The sequence below is a fragment of the Silurus meridionalis genome, chromosome 13 (genome assembly GCF_014805685.1).
Source record: "Silurus meridionalis isolate SWU-2019-XX chromosome 13, ASM1480568v1, whole genome shotgun sequence".
Classification (NCBI taxonomy): Eukaryota; Metazoa; Chordata; class Actinopteri; order Siluriformes; family Siluridae; genus Silurus; species Silurus meridionalis.
The window spans coordinates 26833360-26855276 of NC_060896.1; the positions used below are offsets into that span (position 1 = coordinate 26833360).

Below are 21917 nucleotides of genomic sequence, written 5' to 3' on the forward strand. Positions count from 1 at the left end.
TTTCTAACTACACTGATGGGCCAGGAAGAGTAAAGAGTAATGACACGAGGCCTTGGGAATTAAGTGTGTACTGAACAAAGAGCAGGAAGTTGGTCTGGAGGAAATGAGGGATGTTTTATGAGCACAGCGCATATCTAATGCTGACAGCACTATTATTATTATTATTAGTAGTATTACTATTATTATTAGTATTACTACTACTATTAATACAGCTAAGAATTATTACTCCTAAAGCTCCATGTTAACAAACTTGATCTGGAGTCTATATGGGTTCTCCAGTGTCCCCCTTAACATGAGGTATGATTATTTACTCCCTTGTGATTGCATGGTGCACTGCAATGGATTGGTATCCCACTTAAATGAAGCTGATATCATCATCATCATCATCGTCATCATCATCATCGTCATCATCACCATTAATTAGCATTATTATTCGTTTTCATATAGATCCAGGACCACAGGCTTAATCTGCTCCCTGAGTCTATGTGGGCTTTCCAGTTTCCTTATGCTTGTATTAATTTGTTGTGCTTGTTTAGCCCCGTGTGTGTATATATGTGTGTGTGTGTGTGTGTGTGTGTGCGCATTGTATCCTGCAATTAAATAGTATCCCACTTAACTGAAACTATATTCTTCTTTTTCATCGTCATCATCATCATCATCATCATCATCATTATTATTATTATTATCATTATTTGTTTGTTTATTCATTTATATATTTATTTTAATGAAATTTTTTTTTTTTTCTAAATCCAGCTGCATAAACGCACCACATCCACCGGAACTAATCTGATCGTCCCACACCGGAACCAATCTTGGATCAGCATCGTGCACTCTATAAACGCAATTTACGATTCTATTCTATAAAATACAACTTATATATGATATATATCTATATAAATAAGTATATCTTTGCGGTCTACATTGTAACTCTGACACCATTTTCTCCCCCTGATCCTCCTGTCCTATTGTCTTTAACGCAGTGCGCAGTGGTCCTGATGCTGCCTCCTCACCCCAGGCTGATGCCGGCCGGTTTTTCTGATTGGTCAGCGTCCGCCCTGGGCTCCATGACGTCACCGCATATCTCACTCTCTCTCTTCCTCTCTCTCTGAGCGCAGTCTGCGCTATAAAAGATCGGATCGAGCTGTCTGAGTTTTTCGCCGGCAACTTGGAAGAAACAGAGAACAACACACACACTCACATAGAACACACACACACACCCCGAGGATGAGAGAGATTGTCCACATCCAAGCCGGCCAGTGCGGCAACCAGATTGGAGCCAAGGTAAAAAACGCTTTTATCATTGTTCTTGTTCATAATAATAATAATAATAATAATAATAATAATAATAATAATAGCATTTTGCTGGAAAGGGGTGAGTGTATCAGGCGTAATGGTGGACATTTTGCGACTTCATTGTGGTGGTCCAGATCTCGTCCTTGTCCCAGAGTGTGGGTCGCAGAAATTACTTGACAAAAAGATGTGACCACACCCAAATGATCAGAGCTGCTCTCTCGCAATGTTACGCCAAAAGACGCGTTTAAATCTGCACAACTTTTAAAGTCGCAGAAAAAAACGCAAGAAGCGCAACAGCTGGCAAACGCGCAATTGCGCATTCATGCATAAGGAACAGGGAAACGAGGAAAATGTATGAGACAAAAAAAAAAAAATTTAAATAATGAGGAAAGAAATGAGTGTTGAACCTGTAATAAGGCCGCGATTTCCTTTCTGTCGCATGATTCAGCTCGAACAAAGACGCAGGTTCATTTCTTTGCTGCGCCACCAGCCAGCGGTGATGTCGGATTTAATGCATGGTCTTGTTTATAAAACCTGAGTCAGCATTTTGTTGATTTGAAAGCCTTCATATCAATTCTATGTGCAGGAAAATGCACAATCTTTTTTTTTACATAAGATGATGTGTCAAGGGTCGTAGTTTTAACGTTTAACCAGATGTTCTTATTAATACTTGCCTAATGTTGAGGTCAGCAGATTATTAATTCAATCATTACGCAAATATAATTATTACATCACTCCTGCCGAGAGCATTTATTGAGGAGAGTTTTCCACCACTGTCATCAAATCTGTTCTTTTCCACTCTGCCTAAATGTAGATATTAAGCTACTCTGAACCTTCAGACCATCCAGAGATCAATTCAGAACATCTTGAGTAGACGAAATGCAACAGATTTATAAAGTAGCTTCATATCTCATTCTAATCCCAGGTCATACTAACATTAAAGATGATTGATACTGCAAATCATCCTGACTGTGTTTCATAAACCTGTGTTGCTTCATTCAGAGAAGAAACCAGGGAGGAGACATTCTGTGTCATTGTGCTTCTGCCAGGGCCTTCTGTCAGAGGGGCTTTTGGTTTGGTGTTTTGGGAAAAAAAGGGAGGGGGAGATGACTGACATAATGCAGTGATCTCATGCTGTCTGCAGCAGGGAACCCTGGCTCAACACACACACTCACACACTCACACACACACACACACACACACACACACACACACACACACACACATCTGCCACTTTCATTAGTTTCCCTTATGGCAGAGAGCTGCATCAGCTTTTATCACACCCTCTGATTAGGACCGGGGGTGTTTAAGTGGTTACCTCATAGTGTCTTTCTTTCTTTCTTTCTTTCTTTCTTTCTTTCTTTCTTTCTTTCTTTCTTTCTTTCTTCCTTTCAAATATTAAGACAATATAATTATCCTATTTCGGAACAAATGCTCCACTTCTATTCTTGCGTTACTAATACAGACATCTCTTCCTCTCTGGTTTTAGGAAATGCACACTCACACACACACCCACCCACCCACACACACACACACACACACACACACACACACACACACACCACACTTAAGAAGCGGGCCCTGTCATTTAGGAATGATTAATTACCTATTTAGATGGCAGGTCACATCTGTGTTAGACAGAACAGATCATTAGAAACTGGCAGATACTAAGAGAGACAGGAAGTGATGGTGCGATGGAGACAGAGGTGGAGACGACGGAGCCATGGCCCAACACACAAAAGCATCACAAGGGTGAAATGTGAAATGGTATCTTAGTGTTTAAACTGTTCTTCTAAACAGAAGGTTGTGAGTTCAAATCCTGGGATCACCAAGATGCCCCTCCGAATCTGAATAAATGTCTGCAAAATACTAATAAGTACATTTTTCTACAAAATATTCCTGAATTGTTATATAACAGATTGCCAATGCATTGATTTTACATTTATGAATAGCGTGCAAGATTTTTTTAATCTGTTTATAGTTTTATTTAATATCATTATATATTTATCTCTACAAAACCAACCTGTTTTTTTTTCCTTCATGCTTAAAGTTTTTGTTAGACAGGACCCCACCCGCACACACACTACTGGATAATGGGTCATAAATATTGATCATATTGTAGGTTTAAATATTCATGACTTTAAGTCAAAGAGTTGATAAATCTAATTAGTCTAACAATACTACAGTATTGACTTTAATATTGATAGTGAAAGTACCAGATACCGCAATGATATTTAGAAAAAGTTAACATTTTAAACATTTAAGGGGGACCGAAAGAGTGAGGAAGTATAACAATTATTAAAATACATAAATTTGCAAGATTGTTCATTCTTATTTATTAATGAACATGTAAGACACTTTATAGTTCCATATAATGGCCCAATAAACAATTTCCTGGTATCATTAAGCTTAAAACTATATTAAATAACTATAATAAACGTCTAATTTTCACATTAACTAGTGAACGATAGAAAATGATCAACACCTTTTGACAAATGGAGAATTCAGCAGTCCTGTGTTGCAAAAGAGGCGTCTTTGTTTCCTGTTGCAGTTTTCTTTTGCTTTTCTTTCTCTCACACACACACACACACACACACACACACACACACACACACACACACACACACACACACACACACACACACATTAATGGGGCGACATTAACACAGTATGCCCTCAATGCCCTTGGCACGCTTTGCATTGCAGCACAATGTGTCTTAGTCTTTTATTTGGGAGGAGGAAAGCAGTATGAAGGACAAGTTCAAAGGTGATACAGCAAACAATTTCTGCATTGTTGTTCCGATAGTATGATTTCTAGCTGCGTTTCTCAGCTCTCAACAGAAAGGCAGATACGTCATCACTGAAACCAGAATAGTCCAGGTCAGAGAAACAGTCTGGAATACTGTTTTTTTTTTCTTTTCTTTTTTTCGGTTTACAAGCTAAAGCACAGGTCTGTTTGTTTTAGAGACAAGTCACCTGATTCCAAGAATATATAACACATCAGTGAAGGAGTGAGCTGTCTGTTTTTTTTCCTATCAGCTGCCAAGTCATGCTCCTCTGATGATATGCGTTTCTAAAGAAAGCTAATGACTGAACGCCACTCTACAAGGCATATTCAATCTTTTTTGTTTAAACTGGGAAATCAGACATATGATGACTAGCTATGTCAGAAGAGTTCAGAAAATCTTTGGTTCTTTAATTTCATAGAAACGAATGCTAGATGATTATGAGGCATTACTCATAACAGTAATAATCATGCACTGGATGCATACTATTTATATTAAGTAAGGAAATAATACCCAATGAGGAGTGATCTTACAGGAAAATAATCAACAATACGGTGTAGAATACAGCCTAATGACAACATAGTACAACAACACACTCTTACTATCCTGAAGCGGTATCTTAGTGGTCTCACTGTTGGTCTTCTGACCGGAAGGTTATGAGTTCAAATCCCAGGATTGCCAGATGCAATCCTCATCTGTAGTATAATTATAAGTATCTCTGGATAAGGGTATTTTACATACAACAAAACATTCCAAAAATGTTTTATTCCTCTTATACAACAATTATTTGCCAATGCTTTGATTTTTCATTGATTAATAGCGTGCATTTCTGGATTTTTAAATCTGTTTATAGTTATGTTTAATATCGGCACAAAACCAGTAATCTGTTTTTTTTTTTCAGTAACAAGACCCTGCTCTTACACACACTACTGGTTGTTGATTCTAAAAATTGAAAACATTTCATGTTTAAATATTCACGACTTTAAGTCACAAAATGGACTCGAATGGTTTAGCGAAGTTAAGCTCATCCATTTTTCTTTTCGCTGGACTGGAGCCAGTGTCCCCTGTGGATTGCTTTGTTTCTCTCAGCAGGACATCACAAGCCTCTCCTGTTACATCTGTTTCTAAAAGATCAATCTCACTGGCTCGAATAGCTGCTTCAGGGCGAATGTATTAATCCAGACCAAATGGACTTCAAGCTGCTATGATGTGATTCCTGTGATTTCTAAAGTCTTTAAGAGAAATGAGTTAAATGAGCATTTCAGATCAGTGTCCCGTGTGTTTTTTTGTGCTCTTTAGTTCTGGGAGGTGATCAGTGATGAACATGGCATCGACCCGACTGGAAACTACGTGGGTGACTCAGACCTTCAGCTGGAGAGGATCAGCGTTTACTACAATGAAGCGTCCTGTGAGTCAGAACAAGCTTTTAAAAGCACCATAGAAACCTTTCAGTACAGGATCTCACTCAGCATTGATAATATTCTCAATAATAACTGAGAAAAAGATGATTAATCTATGACAAATCTATCTATGACTTTACAGGAAGGTATAATGTGAAAGCTCTGGGTTTATGGGTTAATATTGAAACGTCTTTTAGATACAATTTCCTGTAACTAGATAACACTACATTTTATAGACTAAATAATTGTACATTACAGCAGCTCTCTTCATGTTACTAAACCAAAAAAACCGACAAAGAACTGCAAAGTCCTCTGTCCTAACACAAAATATTTAACAAAAATGACAGCTTTAACTGTGACTGTTACAATCCAATTCTTCAAGCTGCAAATGTATGTTATAATTGTAGTATGACATTCAAGCATTTCTTTTCACCCATATTTCCTAATGAATTATCATTGGTTTGATTTCTTTCCAGCCTCCAAATATGTTCCCAGAGCTATCCTAGTGGATCTGGAGCCAGGCACCATGGATAGTGTGCGTTCTGGAGCCTTTGGCCATCTCTTCAGACCTGATAACTTCATTTTCGGTATGTAAATAATGCACTTCGGTTTCTGTATCAACTTCTTCAGGAGCTACTATAGTACGACAAGGGTTTCTTAGATTTCATCTGTCTTCAATGATCAGTTTAAGCATTAAAAATGGTATTACAGTTTTTCTCAGTTGCTTTGAAGCGTTTCTCAGATCAGAATTAAAATTCTCAAAACTACTTGTTCAGCCTATACCATAAAGTTGGAGGCACACAGTTGAATAGGACATTTTTAGATGTGGTAGCATAAAATCTTTTCAGGTTGCCACAAACTTTTATCCAGACAGTGTATGTTCAGATTAGTTTTTGACAAAGATACATGATAGTTTATAAATTGGACTAATAGCTAATAATACACATCTCAGAAGTGAAGTATCTACATCAAATTAGTATTCCTGTCAAATTAGCATCTGACTAGCAAGTCTACAGTTATGCAGCTAAATTGATAGTTAACTGTAGTGTGCCTGTATTTCAAAGCAAGTTGAAGCCACACAGCATATCTATTGAATTTCATTTAATTCCAATAAAATGTGACTTGTGAGAATGCATGATTTATTTAATTAGCAGGGACAATATCATCCAGCTCTGCAAAGATGGTTAGCTAGTTTGCTGGCTACAGTGGAGACACGGTGGAGAGCTTAGGAATGAATTATAATACAAAGTTAATCATCTCTGTCTGTGTAAAGACTGTGGTGAATAGACAGTTAAAATATTAAGAAAAACCAGAAAGGATTGAAATGTACTTACAGACTCTTAGTGCTGATGACGCTGTGTAGAGGGTCTTTGTTTGCATTGACATATTAAATAATGGATTTCTCAAATGTTTAAAAACATTCACACCTTTGATATAATTCTAATACTAAAGCTTAGCTAGCTCCAGTTTAATCCCTGGACACGTGCAATATAACTGATATAACCTACTGTTTACTATAAATGTCACCAGCATGGTGGGTTAACTAGCGATTTGTTTTCAGGTCAGAGTGGAGCAGGTAACAACTGGGCTAAAGGCCACTACACAGAAGGAGCAGAGCTGGTGGACTCCGTCCTGGATGTGGTGCGAAAGGAATGCGAGAACTGTGACTGCCTCCAGGGTTTCCAGCTGACCCACTCACTCGGAGGTGGCACGGGTTCTGGTATGGGCACCCTGCTGATCAGCAAAGTAAGAGAAGAATACCCTGACCGCATCATGAACACCTTCAGTGTGGTCCCCTCTCCTAAAGTGTCTGACACAGTGGTGGAGCCCTACAATGCCACACTGTCCATCCACCAGCTGGTGGAGAACACAGATGAGACCTACTGCATTGACAACGAAGCCCTATACGACATCTGTTTCCGCACACTTAAGCTGGCCACACCCACTTATGGTGACCTCAACCACCTGGTCTCAGCTACCATGAGTGGAGTCACGACCTCGCTGCGCTTCCCAGGCCAGCTGAACGCAGACTTGCGCAAGCTGGCAGTCAACATGGTACCCTTTCCTCGCCTGCACTTCTTCATGCCCGGATTCGCTCCTTTGACAGCACGTGGCAGCCAACAGTACCGTGCTCTTACCGTCCCCGAGCTCACACAGCAGATGTTTGATGCCAAAAACATGATGGCCGCTTGCGATCCACGCCACGGACGTTACCTCACCGTGGCCACTGTCTTCCGAGGCCGCATGTCAATGAAAGAAGTGGATGAGCAGATGCTGGCCATCCAGAGCAAGAACAGCAGCTACTTTGTAGAATGGATCCCCAACAACGTGAAGGTTGCAGTGTGCGATATTCCACCACGGGGGCTCAAGATGTCCTCCACCTTCATTGGCAACAGCACAGCCATCCAAGAGCTGTTCAAGCGCATCTCCGAGCAGTTTACGGCTATGTTCAGGCGTAAGGCTTTCTTGCACTGGTATACTGGTGAAGGCATGGATGAGATGGAGTTCACAGAGGCTGAAAGCAACATGAACGACCTGGTATCTGAGTATCAGCAGTACCAGGATGCCACGGCTGAGGAGGAAGGAGAGATGTACGAGGATGACGAGGAGGAGTCTGAGGCCCAGGTCCAAAAGTAAACTTTAATGATATACAACAAGCTCACTCTAAACCTTACCAGTTATTACTCTGCCGGCTAATAATATCCTAATCTTTCACTTCCCTTACAGGTAGATTAAACTTCATGTTAACCATTTGTACCAATTTAAGCAGAAATTCACTTTACTGTACCATAACGGCTTCTTAAAGGTACTGTGTTTGTTGTATAGTGTTGTTCACTGACCGATCCTAAATAAACCAGTGTTTCAAGTGGTCTTCATGACTCCAGTTGGTTGTAAATCTCTTCAATTATTCCTTTCTGACACATCAGCAATCTATGGTGAGTCAATAATGAGACTATAGTGAGTCTGTGGTGAGTTTGGTCCTTATTCAGCTCTACTAAATGACTCCTGCCTGACAATCCCATGAATAGATGACCTAGATGCTGCTTAAAAATAGCAGCCTACCTCCGGCACAGTGTAAAGAGTAAACTCGTTCTCCCGAGATCCATTCCACGCTCTTCTTTATCAGCACTGAGAAAATGGACCACTTTAGAAAGATCACATGCGTCACGACACCAATGAAGGTTTTCTGCTGCCTACAAAATAGATGCACAGACAGAGCAGGCTTTCATAGGGCACACTGGCACTTCTGAGCAGCTCTGGAGATGCAGTAGCTTTTACTAATGGCTTTGAAGCTTAGATGCTTGGTGAAATAGTAGCTCACGTTGGACTTTTGCTCAGAAGGTTGTGAGTTCAAACCCTAGCATTACCTAAAGACAAGGCGTTTAATGTGCGCCTCGAGTGTATAAATGTAGATGCGTTTATCCACCACGTGATGTAAATGTAAGGTTTAGAAAAAACGCAACACTGCTTGCAAATAATCAGTAAATCTTATATAAAGTGTATAAATCTGTATATAAAGTGCAATTTTTCTTTTCTGTAAATGTCTTAGGAAATGAACAGACAATTGCATCTGCAGCACAAACACTCCACAATCCCAATAATGACTCGTTTGCCATAATAAAGAAAGAAAATGCTTCCTGCATAATTTAGAACCGTCGAAGTGGCTGTGTTAGGTCGAGGAACGGATCAATGCAAGACAAGTCCCCTGAGACACACATCTAATGACGTACTAATAAATATACATTGTTTTTAAAGTCATACATATGCAATGGAGTAGGCTCAGACTGACCTGAGTCAGCAGGAAGGTTATAACCACCCTTTATAATCATGTTGAGCAGAAAAGCATTTCAAAATGCACAACATGCTGAACGCTGAGGTGGAAGACCACAGCAGGACCAACAAAAAACTGAAAAAAGACCTTAGAAACTCCAATGCTATCAAATCAAACGACATATATCTAACTCTGTATTGATTATTACAGTATGTATACAACTAGATATAAAACCATAAATCTTATGTAAGTACAAAATTCAATATATGTGGTGATAACAAAAGGTTTTGAGACGAACACAAAGCGCTTTATTTATCTACGTTTACCTTTAAAATAGTTCCCTTACACAGCAATACACAGTGTTCCAGCAACTTCTAAAATGTGTCCTGGATCCTTCTGCGATTTGTGCTGGATCTTCGCAATGGTGTCAAAAAGGTGACCTTCGTGCTGGATCTTCATCTTCAGGAAGATTTCCACACGAGCCAAATCTGGTGAGTAGGGAGGGTGCGGAATCAGCTGAAACGACACCCAGGAACATCTAATAGTGCTTTACTGTATATCCCATAGTGTTCATCATACATTCAGATCGATACTAACCTATTGCAAAGCAATGGGATTATACAGTAGGAGAGCACTGAAAGATCCGAACCACACTTAGTATGCTTTTGTATACAGTACGCTATGTACATATTCCTTCTTAGAGGCCTTTTAAGGTTGTAGGCCACGCCTTAAAGTTAAGGCGTGGCCTACAGAAATAGTAGTAGCAGTAGTGGTGGTAGTAATGTCTGTGGTCACTGTCTGTGTGGAGTTTCATATGTTTTCCTTGTGTTCATTGGATTTCTTCCTGGTTTTCCAGTTTCTATTCACGTCCTAAAAAAAGGACAGCACATTTTTTGTAGACAGGAGACAGTGGACCATGAATGGTATAAAACACTACTACTACTAATACAAATAATAATAATAAATATAGCTCCAAGCAGCGTGAGGAGGGTTCAAGAAACTGAGGTACCGAAGGTCATAAGAAAAAAAAAGAACTAGGAACTTTCCCACACCGAGTTTTTTGTGATACGCCTCTGGTAACATTGTCTAACAGGAGCTCACAGCCTTGTTTTTTGAGATACGCAAATATCCTCATGAAACCTTAAGCACATTTAACAGAGACACTGCGCGCCAAGTATCAAGTCGATCGGATGAACGGTTGTGTAGTTATAGCTGTTTAATAATTTTTTCCTTGTTTAGCGCCACCAAGTGGCAAAGCTGTGCATTTTTTTTTATTTATATGAAAATTAAGTGTGTTTGAAAAATTGTGCAATATACAATTATTTATACACTTGAAAAACACAATATCGCCCCCTATTGGCTGATGTTCAAAATTCTAGGACCATGGGTCGAACATGCCTACAGAGTTTCGTTTTGATCGGCCTTGGATTAACCTTGTCTAACAGGTGGCCAAATGTCATTGGTAGATGGTGACCATGTTTTTTGAGTTATGTAAATGTCTACATAAACCCTTATGGCAGCTTGGACAGAGACTGTACATGCCAAGTTTCATGTCAATCGGACGAACAGTTGCGTAGTTATAGCCATTTTCCCCCCTTGTTTAGCGCCACCAAGTGGCAAAGCTATGCATTTTTTTTCTTTTACCAAAGATTGAGCATATAGACACATATTTTTGTTAAGATATCTCATCCCGTTCATGAGTTATAGCCATTTTCTTAACAGTGGGCCGTCTACTTCGAACGTTTGGCAAGCCTTTGCGATGGTGAGTTGAAAGTTCAATTTTTTTTTTAAAATCATTATAAACAATTTCTGTCTACTGAACATTGCTACACTGGTTTCGATCCGATGGCATGAAAAACCTAGGACTAGTTCGCAAAGGAGTTTTTAAATATCTTAATTTTACGGATAAGGCGAACTTTGTACAGCAAATACTTTAAAAGCCATTTTCTTAGTTTTTTTTACCCATTAATAATATTTATAATTAATAATTAATAATGATAATAATAAGACAGACGCCAGGGGGCGCTAACTACAAACCTCACCTCACATACAATACACTGTACACACAATAATAAAGGCACATAGTGTTGCCAGGTGTGCGTTTATCCTGAATTATTTATTAATTATTATTGTCACTTTATCAAGAGTGAAAATTAAAAGGGTTTTCTGCATATTAAAGCAGGAGGTTTTTTTTACTGAACTTCTAAATAGGTGGCACCTATGAGTCATAAATATATAAATTCGGTAAAATCAGTGAATCTATTATTTGGGTGTGTCAGTGTTTGTAATAACACAATAATATTTAGGATTTAAATGATTTTTAAAATACCTTTAAGGCACCAGTTAAAGTCTGGGTGTGATTTGTATGTGATTTGACTCTGAATGCTGTTGTACTTCCCTTTTACAGCAGGAAGTGTGTGTGCGTGTTTAAGGAAAGGTCACTGATTTACACAAAGACAAAAAGGACTTGCCACACACCCTGCCAAATGAAGAAGAAAGAATTCTTTTTTTTTGCATTCTAGTTTGTTGCATGGAATTAAAAGGAGTATGCATGTATCTAGAACAACATAAGAGACTAGATGTTTCCACACTTTATATACACTCTATACATGCACAAATAATCCAGTTGGACTGTAATAGTCTCTGGGCCCTGCTATGTACCTTTCGTACGGATTTGGCAACCCTGACTCAGCGTGTATTGACAGGGATGATGTTTTTGGACTCAGGACGAAGCCGGAGCTGTCATCTCGATACACACATTGAAGTGAAACACTGATTGTTTTCTCTCGTTGTTTCCAGGATGAATAATATCTGTAAATTAAATGCTCGTCTATAATCAATATGAGGTAAGATTTGGAGCACGTATTCATTGGTGTCTGCTAATTAGCCCCTGGCGCTAGCTAGCAAGCTGTATAGCTAACACTGCAAAAAACATTTTAATATATATATAATATTTATAGAGAAAGATTTGATAAACTGCAAATGATGTTATCGGATTATGATCTAGATCAGATTTGGCGCGATCTCAGATTACTGTGTACAAGATAATGATTTATCACGTGTGGTAAAAAAAAAAAAAGACTGGAAATTGTTGTTATTATATAATAAAATGTCCTGTTTGCCCAAATCTGTCAAAATCGAAAGGCGAAAACCTGTAGATATGTGAAATCGCGTCGCTTTAAATCGTTTTATTGTGTATGTATTGAATATTGATCCAAATCTGACGTCCTTAGAGAAAGAGTCGACACTGAGTTGACACCGAGTTGACACCGAGCCGACACCGTGTCGATACATTTGAGGCGTGATACTGACATACATTTATAGCAGACTGATGCTGATACTCTTATGCTAAAACATCTTCAGTAAGAACTTTATCTTCCATAGAAAATGCAACACCTAATACGATATTTCGTGAATCAGACACCAGTCTATCACAAGGCATCATCACACACACACACACACACACACACACACACACACACACGTGTACAATATCCAGAGCTCAGAATTGAAATCTACTTGTTTCAGTTCTCATATTTGAATATGAGTTAAATACAATTATTGTGTGTGTGTGTTTGGATGATGTGTGTATAAAAGCAGGTTTAAGCAGCGATATGGAATACGATGAGAGACTCGCACGCTTTCGCCAAGGTCACGTCAACCCGTTCGACAGGACTGAAAGTGATGGCACCTCAGACAGGAAGGATCCCCCAAAACAGGGTGAGTCTTCAGAGAGGTGACTCACAAGGTCAACGGACAAAGGCACAGGGCGTTGGAGACCATAATCCAATTCTGACTGCTGTTCACCTTGCACCATGGGTCAGATCTGATTAATCACAGCATAAGTGCACACTTACTTTTCTGGTCCCTCCCCTATTTGGTAGCAAAGCCCCACCCAAAGGTATGTCCAAATACTTTTGGCCATACAATATATTCCCCAGCCCATTGTTATGTACAAGCTATTTCATAGAAATCTGTCTGTGTTGTAGTTACTGAATCTGTTATACATATGACTGTTAAAGTGGTGAAGAGGATTATGAGTGTATGGGAGTCTGTAAGATGTGAGAGAAGGATATTGCAATGAAACAGGAACAGTGTAATAAAAAACAGGAAGAGCAGTGCTTCCCTCAGCTGTTTCTTTCGCATGGTTAGACATGTGGCTTATATAAAGACCGCTCCAGACGATTAAATTAACTAGAGCTGCTAAATTAACTGGATTTACTGCGGTACTGTCGAGATCTACAACCATGCTGTGCTGCGACGTCTACGCAGGTACAAATTCACCTCTGACTAATAAACAATACATTTTTGTAGTCCTTTAAAAGATTTAAGAAAAGGCATAGCTGATCAAATTCAGTGCTTTTAACCTGATTTGTATTTTCAGTAACCGCTACAGATGTGGAGGGATTGAGATGAGAATATTTGTCATGACCGTTGTAATATTTTGTCATATTCATCCACATTTTTCTGACAACTTATTATTAATGATATTTTCATTTATGGATTAGCAAATAGCCAGACTTTTCAGTTTCTTTTTTTTTTTTAATGCATAAAATTAGTTTTATTCTTCTTATACTACAGCCATTTACTATTTCTTAAAGAAAACGATGCCATACTTTCTTTATTCAGTAATAGTCAGATATAGTATTCCTATTTAAATAAAAAACTGTTAGTTCCTCTTATGTTCTTATGTTATAGAAGTCCACTTATAAACCAGTCGTTCTGTCACCAGCCTCCGTTTTTTCTCTTTGTTGAATTGTATTTAAAAAAATAAATTAAAAAAACTTTCACATCTGTCCTGAAGACTTTTATGTGGAGGAAAACATACAGAGCAGTGACACTGAAGACTTCTTCTATTAATGAGATGTTACTACAGGAACTGTGTTAGAATGAATGCTATAGTATAAATCTATGCATTAAAACATTTAGACGATTTTATAGCCCTGTTAGTTTTTATCACACGTCCACGGCTTTTTTTGAGTTATCGCGCTCATTCCTGCTGCTGCTGAGCTTAATCATTAAGTCACGTCATTGTCACATGCTCCGGGTTTGTGCTTGAGATTTATGTAAGAGGCTGTGTTGATTAAGATACGGAGAGCTCTGCTGCAATAGCCATTGATTCCTGCAGCTGAAGAATGAACACAGGATTAGTCAGCGTTAGTCCAGGATTTAATCTAACATTTTTCTTCTACAGAGGTGAGACCGGAGCTCTTCTTCACAGAGACCAAACACCAAATCTCTGACCGGACCATGGACCTGGGGCTGGCCGAGGACCATTTCTCACGACCTGTGGTACATTTCTTTTTTTTTTTTTATCATGTTGCTTGCATGCTTGCAGTATTGTCCTGAATTAGATCTTATGACCTCATGTTCTGCTTTCATGCATTTTTTTGTACATGTGATTTTCTTGGTATGTGTCATAGTTCATTTTGCGGGTTTAAAGCTTCAAGCTTGTTTTTGTGTTTTATAGATTTACTTCTCAATTATCAATATATCAATATGATATATATATAAATATAAATAAGTAAGTAATAGTTAGTTAGTAGTAGTCAGTGTCTACTGTAACGGCCTGAGCAATGAGATAATATAATAATAATATTGTGATATTACTTCATAATACACTCGTTTTTGCGTATTGTGTGACTATTTATAACTTTTTTTTATTCTGTATATTTTTTCAACAATCAACCCAAATTAAAATATTAAATTTTGTATTGAAGTATAATTTTATATCTGCTTAATATATTTATTTATTTAAAATTTATTTATTTTTTCTGTATTTTATATTATGATAAACATCGAAATGACCTCTATACTCTTACACTCTTAAATCTCATGTTTTATTGTAATATTTAAAAAGTTTAATATTGCACAAGTTGGGTTGTTGGGACAAAGTAATGCATTTTATTTGGGATAAATAAATCATAAAAAAAAAAATGGATTTCTATTATTTACCACAATTTTTAAGGCGATTTGGTCAAATATGACTCTTATAGTGTTGAACGCATGATTAAATATTTTTAGGCACAATGTGACACAGATGCAATATAACACACAAAAGCTTTTTTTATGATAGAAAGAAGGACTGGATTCGTCTAAAATTCTAGTCATTTGTTGCCTCTAAATGTCCTAAATTCACTTCAGCGCAATTCAATTCAGAAAAACTTCCTGAGATGGTATGAGAAAGAAACCTAGTGAGGAACCAGACTCAAACCCATCCTCATCTGGGTCACACCAAATATCCATTCATTACAGTTCCATTATTGTTGAGGGTATCATTTGGTCACTGAAAGCCAAACTGTTCATGGCAATTGTAGACCTAAACCATGATCGCAATTATTTGTTTGTGTGAATTACAGTCCTGGAGACTTTACTGGAGACTGATGTTTAATGTGCATTTAAAATCTGGATAACGTGTGCATGCATCAGCAAGTTTTCTGTTAGGAGATGTTATATTTAATTTATGGAAGGAGTCTTTATATAGGAACAAAAGTAATAACTGGAAGTCTGTTTTTTTGTTCCACACTATTAAATGTAACTTCAAATAGATACATAAAAAATACTATATGTTTTCTTTTATGCATTATTTCAATAGTAACCTCTGGAATTGGAATAAACCTCTGTGGTGTTATTGATTGAATGTGGTAACAGTAATTACACTTATAATTATTTTCCCATAACTCCATCCGTGTAGTGTGATACTGCTTCCTGATTTCTCTCCAGCATTTAGAAACTAGTGATTATAGGTTCAGGTCTCAGTAGATTTGATGTCTCAATGTTGATTTAAACCAATGAGCCGTTCACAAAACCCTTCATATTTCTATTACTACTCAGGGTTCCTTTGTAGCGTCAGACATCGAGCAGCTGGAGCAGACTATAGAGGAGTATAAAAAACAGATCTTAGAGCTGCCGGAACATTCTGAGAGACAGAAGGACACCGTTGCCAAACTCATCCACCTGCGCCTCAAACTCCAGGAACTGAAGGTGTGTTTCAGCATGGTTTTAAAATGTCTAATACGGTATTATTTATTCATCATAGTAAAAATTATTGCTATTAAAATTATTATGACATGTCGTGTCATGTGATAGGACCCGGAGGAGGATGAACCAAATCTGCGTGTTTTGTTGGAGCATCGCTTCTCTAAGGAGAAGAGCAAGAGCGTCAAACAGACGTGCGACAAGTGCAGCACCATTATCTGGGGTCTTATTCAGACCTGGTACACATGCACAGGTCTCAGAGTTTCCAGATCTTTTTATAGTCTATATTTCTGATGTATTCAATACATTCTCAGTGTATAATGAAGTACTGGATGATCTGGTGGGTTTTTTCCAGATGTTTACATGACGTGATCCCGAGATCCCGCATTATCTACATGATATATATGATCTACTTGAGTGATCTAGATCTTTCTTCATATTTATTTATACATACATGCATACATTATATAACCAATAGTATGTTTACCCCCTATTTAATTTCCCTTTTAACCCTTTGTATAACAGCTGCATGAAATCACATATTATAAATTCACTGCTTTTTTTGTCTTAAATGCTTTATAAAGGGAATGAAAAAGAACGATATAGCCTCTTTACACGTTATAGAATCCTAAAGAGCCTCCGAGCAGCGGTTGCTAGGATTCAGAACCATTCAGTTGCATGTTTTTTCCCTTTTTTCATATTCCAACCTTTATTCAGGAGGCAGTCTCTTTAATTGAACTTTTATTATCCATGCTTAAAATAACTTCTTGCATTCACAGGTTGTTACTACCGTTGCCATAGTAAGTGCATGAATCTCATCACAAAGCCGTGCGTGAGGTCGAAAGTGAGCCACCAGTCGGAGTACGAACTGAACATCTGCCCAGAGATCGGCCTGGACAAACAGGATTACAGATGTGCCGAGTGCCGAGCCCAGATCTCTCTTAGTAAGTGTTCATAGGAATCACATAATCATGAGATTGTGATCAATTTTCTTAAACATAGTCATCTGGAAAAATATATATATATATATATATATATATATAGTTTTTTCCAGATATATATATATATATATATATATATATATATATATAGCCAAAAGTATTGGGTCACCTGCTCATAAGTATGGTTGCACATTTAGTCCCAATTTGCTTTTTTTTAACCCCCCCTTTTTCACACACTATATTTCCTAAAATATGAGGTCACCTGACCTTTCCTGTATAAATAAATATAGAAATAAATATTTATATACACTCACTATATTTTCCAAAGTATTGGTTTACCTGACCTTTCCTGTGTGTGTATATAAATATATATATACACACACACTATATTGGGTCACCTGACCTTTTCTGCTATATGTGGTTCTCTTTCAAACTGTTACCACAAAGCTGGAGCACACTACAAAATCTAGTGGAACATCTTCTCAGGAGAGTGGAGGGAATTATAGGAGCAAATTGGGACTAAATGTGGAATGCAATGCTCAGAAATCACATACCATATTTATGACAGGCAACCCAATACTTTTGGCAATATAGTGTGCGTATGTATATTTCGATCTTTCAATGACAATAGCGACACAACAAAAGTGTACAAATATTTAAAAGAATAATAATATATATTTTAGTTTGTGAGGGTATTACCAACTGACTTTTGTGGTGTGTTTTATCCTGTAGGAGGCGTCCCGAGCGAGGCGAGGCAGTGTGACTATACAGGGCAGTATTACTGCAGCAGCTGCCACTGGAATGACACCGCCATCATTCCTGCCCGAGTTATTCACAACTGGGAGTTTGAGCCCAAAAAGGTGACATTCTTTATAATAGTTTTGCATGTTATATTTGGGGAACTTTGGATCAGGACGATCATGTCCTGACATTGGAGACTCCTTCCCTGAATAGTAAATAAACCTGCTGTTGGATCGTTGTAAGGCAATAACTTGAAGATCATCCTGCTGTTAATTCATTTCCTTATTACAGCACATTGTGTGCTTGACTGTGCTTTAAAACAAGCCTCGCTTTGCTGTGTGTAGGTATGCCGCTCATCTATGCGATATCTGACTCTTATGATCTCCCGACCTGTCTTGAAGCTGAAGGAGATAAACCCACTGCTTTTTAACTTTGTAGAAGAACTGGTAGAAATCAGGGTGAGATTTCTGCTGTTATTTTGTTTTATTTATTTTGTATTCATTACTGGAGATCTGTTTCGGACTTGATTTTCTCTCTCCATTTACAGAAGCTGCGTCAGGATATATTACTCATGAAGCCCTACTTCATCACCTGTAAAGAGGCCATGGAAGCCAGGCTGCTGCTGCAGGTACGACTTGACTGCAGTCAGTGCTGCAGATCTAAGACTAAGATGATAATCAGCAGTTGACACCTGAAAGCAAGGTAAAAAATGTTCAGCCACATTCATACTGATCGAGTACGTTTCTCGGCATGTTCCTCTTTCAGGTGTCGACTCGTTCACTGTTTTATTCCATAAACAATGAGTCAGGCGAAATTAGGAAAACGGCTTTCAGATGATTTTTAAAAATTGCAAGCAGTGTAAGCCATACTCTGGCTTGTGGTTGAAACTGGGGGCTGAAAGCATAGTTTTCCAGAAGGTGTTCTCCATGTAAAGAAACGTTCTTTATTAGCCCATTGTTCATTCTTTTGTATTGTATCGTAAAAACTAAATCGTAATTTTCATTGTTTTTTATACTTATTTTTTTTTACTTTATATATATATATATATATATATATATATATATATATATATATATATATATATATATATAATTTTTTTTTTTTTTTTTTTTTAAACAAAAAACTGAATTTTTCCTCCTGTATGACCTTCCTGAGAGCATGGAAAGCCATTTATAGGTGCTGAAAGGAAGTGAATGAAGGGGGTATACTTAGACTTTCACTTTGTTCATAAAGGCTTTTTCTCCCCTGTTACAGCTTCAAGAGCGGCAGCACTTTGTGGAGAATGATGACATGTACAGTCTACAGGACCTGATCGACATCTTTAATGGTCGTCTCAGCTGTTCTCTTACTGAGATTCACACCACCTTCGCCAAGCACATTAAACTGGACTGTGAGGTGGGATTGCATGAATATATATATTATTAAAGATAAAAGTTATATTTAGGAAGATGTGGTATATATATATATATATATATATATATATATATATATATATATATATATATATATATATATATATATAGTTGATTGCTGGCTACTGCAATCACTACTGGCTATCGGAAAAAAATCAGTACTGACAGTTTTTCCAGGGTGCTGAGAAGCTCTGCTGTGCTTATACAGTACGACAGCGACCTCTGGAGGCGAATCGCTGACACCACATGTTTGAGCATTGAAATAACATTTATTTAGATTTTAATTGGAGTGTTGTTTGTATGTTCCAGTGTTTATTTTATCGGTTATCAGCAAGTACGATCCAAATTGGTTATTGGTAAAATCGGGCGAACTCTATTTTACACGTTTTTCATTGAGCCATTGATGATATAATCGTCAATTATTATCAATTATTACCTTATTAAGAAATTACAGATCAGCGCTCAAAGACGACCACATTAACAGAATGACATAGTGATTGCTTCTTCTCGTTCTTTTCGAACTCTTCCTTTCAGCGATGCCAAGCTAAAGGTTTCGTGTGTGAGCTGTGTAAGGAGGGGGATATTCTCTTCCCGTTCGACAGCCACACCTCAGTGTGCCACGACTGCTCTGCAGTTTTCCACAGGTCAGGCTCATTCACATGATCAGCCAAACAATAATATTCAAAGGTTTTTTTTTCTTGACAGTGAGTCATTCTGAGAAATTTCACATTCTTTCAGGCGGTCACTTTCCGCACACTACATTTAGCATACATCCTTATCCAGAGCAACTTACATTTATGTCATTTATACATCTGAGCAGTTGAGGGTTAAGGACCTTGCTCAATGATCCAGTAGTGGAAGCATGGTGGTGCTGGGATTTAAACTCACAACCCTGCATTCTGAAGTTCAACAGCTTAAACACTAAGCTACCGCTTTCCAGAGAGTAAACTTACATTTACAGCATTTGGCAGACACCTTTTGTTTAGAGAAACATATCATTGTAATTTAGGCTTAAACGAAAGCAAGCAATGGCAGTGTGGAAATGTTGGGTTTCGAACTTTGGACTTTCTGACATAACCATAAATGTCATACCATTACTACTGAGCTACCACTTTTTTCTTCTCGCTCTCTTGATGAAATTCTGTCTTCCAGCGATTGAAAACTAGAGTTTTGACACTTGTAACTCCTTCCCTACATGCTACATAGTAAATTAATCAAGACTTTCTGACCAATCAGAAATGGGAATTTAGCAATTCTGGAATAAATCAGTCTAAAAACGTGTATGTTTATTTCAGTTCATTCACTTGGTTTATATCATCAAATTTGTAAATTTTAGCCTACACACAAATATGTGTGTATAAATAATACACTTGTTTCTTCTGTCTCTCATCAGGGACTGTTACTATGACAACTCTACGACGTGCCCACGATGCGCCCGGATGACCGACCGGAAGCAGGAGGAGCTGGAGGAGCTGGCAGAGCTTTAGAGACGTGAAACACAGGGGGACGATGTGTTTTAACAGACTCTTTCACTGTGACAGCACTAGAGTCAGTGCTCAAACTTGGCATTGTGTGCATGCTTTTACGTTTACAGGACCGTGCCACGTTCTTAGCACTCATGGTCCCATATTACTTCTCTGTTTCTCTTTCTTATCCTCGTGTTTTCTTCCTGTCCTGCTCACTTCTTTGTAACACTATGAGAAGACAGGAGGGACACAATGAGAGTGTGATACGGGGGAACCCGGTGTTCCATTGCCCCATACTGCATTCGCAACGAGCCCTGCGAACACCTGGGACCGGAAACAGAACACTGCTATTAAGTGTTGTAAAGATTTTAACAGGTTTAATGCATAAAATTCCCCTATAATCGAGCCTTATTGATGAGATCTTACTGCTTCAAGGTGCATTCACATTTATTTTTTTTTTTTTAGGTTTGACGTTAGGGCTGTTTGTAGCTGTGGAGAATTTGAGTTGTGTACTAGTAACCATCCAAAAAATATAGTCTTATTTTTAGTTACATATTGACCATTATTATTTATTTTTATTTTGAACATCTGTATTTAACCAGCAGATGTTTTTTCCTTTTTTTTTTTTTTATTGAATATTAGATTTTCTGATTCGTTGAGCGAATATGTTCTCCTATGCTAATTTAGGTTTCGTGCCCCACAACTTGCAAGCTGATTGGTCAGAAGGCACCAAAGCACTTTTACTTTGCTCTCCATCTTTACATAAAATGTTGCATGGGCACATGGTTCTTACTTTTCATGCTTGTTACCCTGAGCAAAAAAAAAAATTTGTGAAAGCACCTCTATATGTAAAAGTTGTTACTACAGTATAATACATTTCTGTATTTATCTTTGAATTGTAGTGTCAAAGTCCGGGGCAGTGTGTGATGTGCAAGCAAATTGCCAAAATGGAACATTGACCTTTTCCATGCACTCTATTTAAAGACGAAATTGAACAATAGTCTGCCAATGAAACTGAAGGAAAAGAAGTACAGGAGGAGTAAAGCTCTGTACACAAGAATACTCGTAAACAGTATGCTATCATTTTGAGGCGCCTCAGAATGTAATGTTTGAATGCACTCTTTATTA

General features: G+C 37.9%; 2 protein-coding genes across 6 annotated transcripts in view; both read left to right on the forward strand.

The window, feature by feature from the left end:
* The first annotated feature begins 1109 nt into the window (after window positions 1-1109).
* On the forward strand, window positions 1110-8350 carry LOC124396032 (tubulin beta-3 chain). Its single transcript, XM_046864978.1, has 4 exons — window positions 1110-1281; window positions 5379-5487; window positions 5956-6066; window positions 7041-8350. Exons 1-4 carry the CDS (start codon window positions 1225-1227, stop codon window positions 8114-8116), a joined length of 1353 nt encoding a protein of 450 aa, XP_046720934.1. The 5' UTR covers window positions 1110-1224; the 3' UTR covers window positions 8117-8350.
* A 2556-nt stretch (window positions 8351-10906) lies between these two features.
* def8 (differentially expressed in FDCP 8 homolog) overlaps window positions 10907-21917 on the forward strand; it is an 11194-nt gene continuing 183 nt past the window's right edge. Inside the window, exons 1-12 of one of the 5 annotated variants that reach the window (XM_046865193.1) lie at window positions 10907-11013; window positions 12852-12971; window positions 14446-14543; window positions 16086-16235; window positions 16341-16482; window positions 17009-17173; window positions 17903-18030; window positions 18256-18369; window positions 18459-18539; window positions 19166-19306; window positions 19858-19967; window positions 20717-21917. The exon at window positions 20717-21917 is cut by the window's right edge and continues 183 nt beyond it. In XM_046865193.1, coding sequence (XP_046721149.1) covers window positions 12866-12971; window positions 14446-14543; window positions 16086-16235; window positions 16341-16482; window positions 17009-17173; window positions 17903-18030; window positions 18256-18369; window positions 18459-18539; window positions 19166-19306; window positions 19858-19967; window positions 20717-20810 — 1329 coding nt within the window. In that variant the 5' untranslated portion in view covers window positions 10907-11013; window positions 12852-12865 and the 3' untranslated portion in view covers window positions 20811-21917. Of the gene's footprint in view, window positions 11014-11808; window positions 12098-12848; window positions 12972-13401; window positions 13524-14445; window positions 14544-16085; window positions 16236-16340; window positions 16483-17008; window positions 17174-17902; window positions 18031-18255; window positions 18370-18458; window positions 18540-19165; window positions 19307-19857; window positions 19968-20716 lie in introns of those variants that run through there. The other 4 variants (XM_046865192.1, XM_046865190.1, XM_046865191.1 and 1 more) reach the window with 4 other exon arrangements.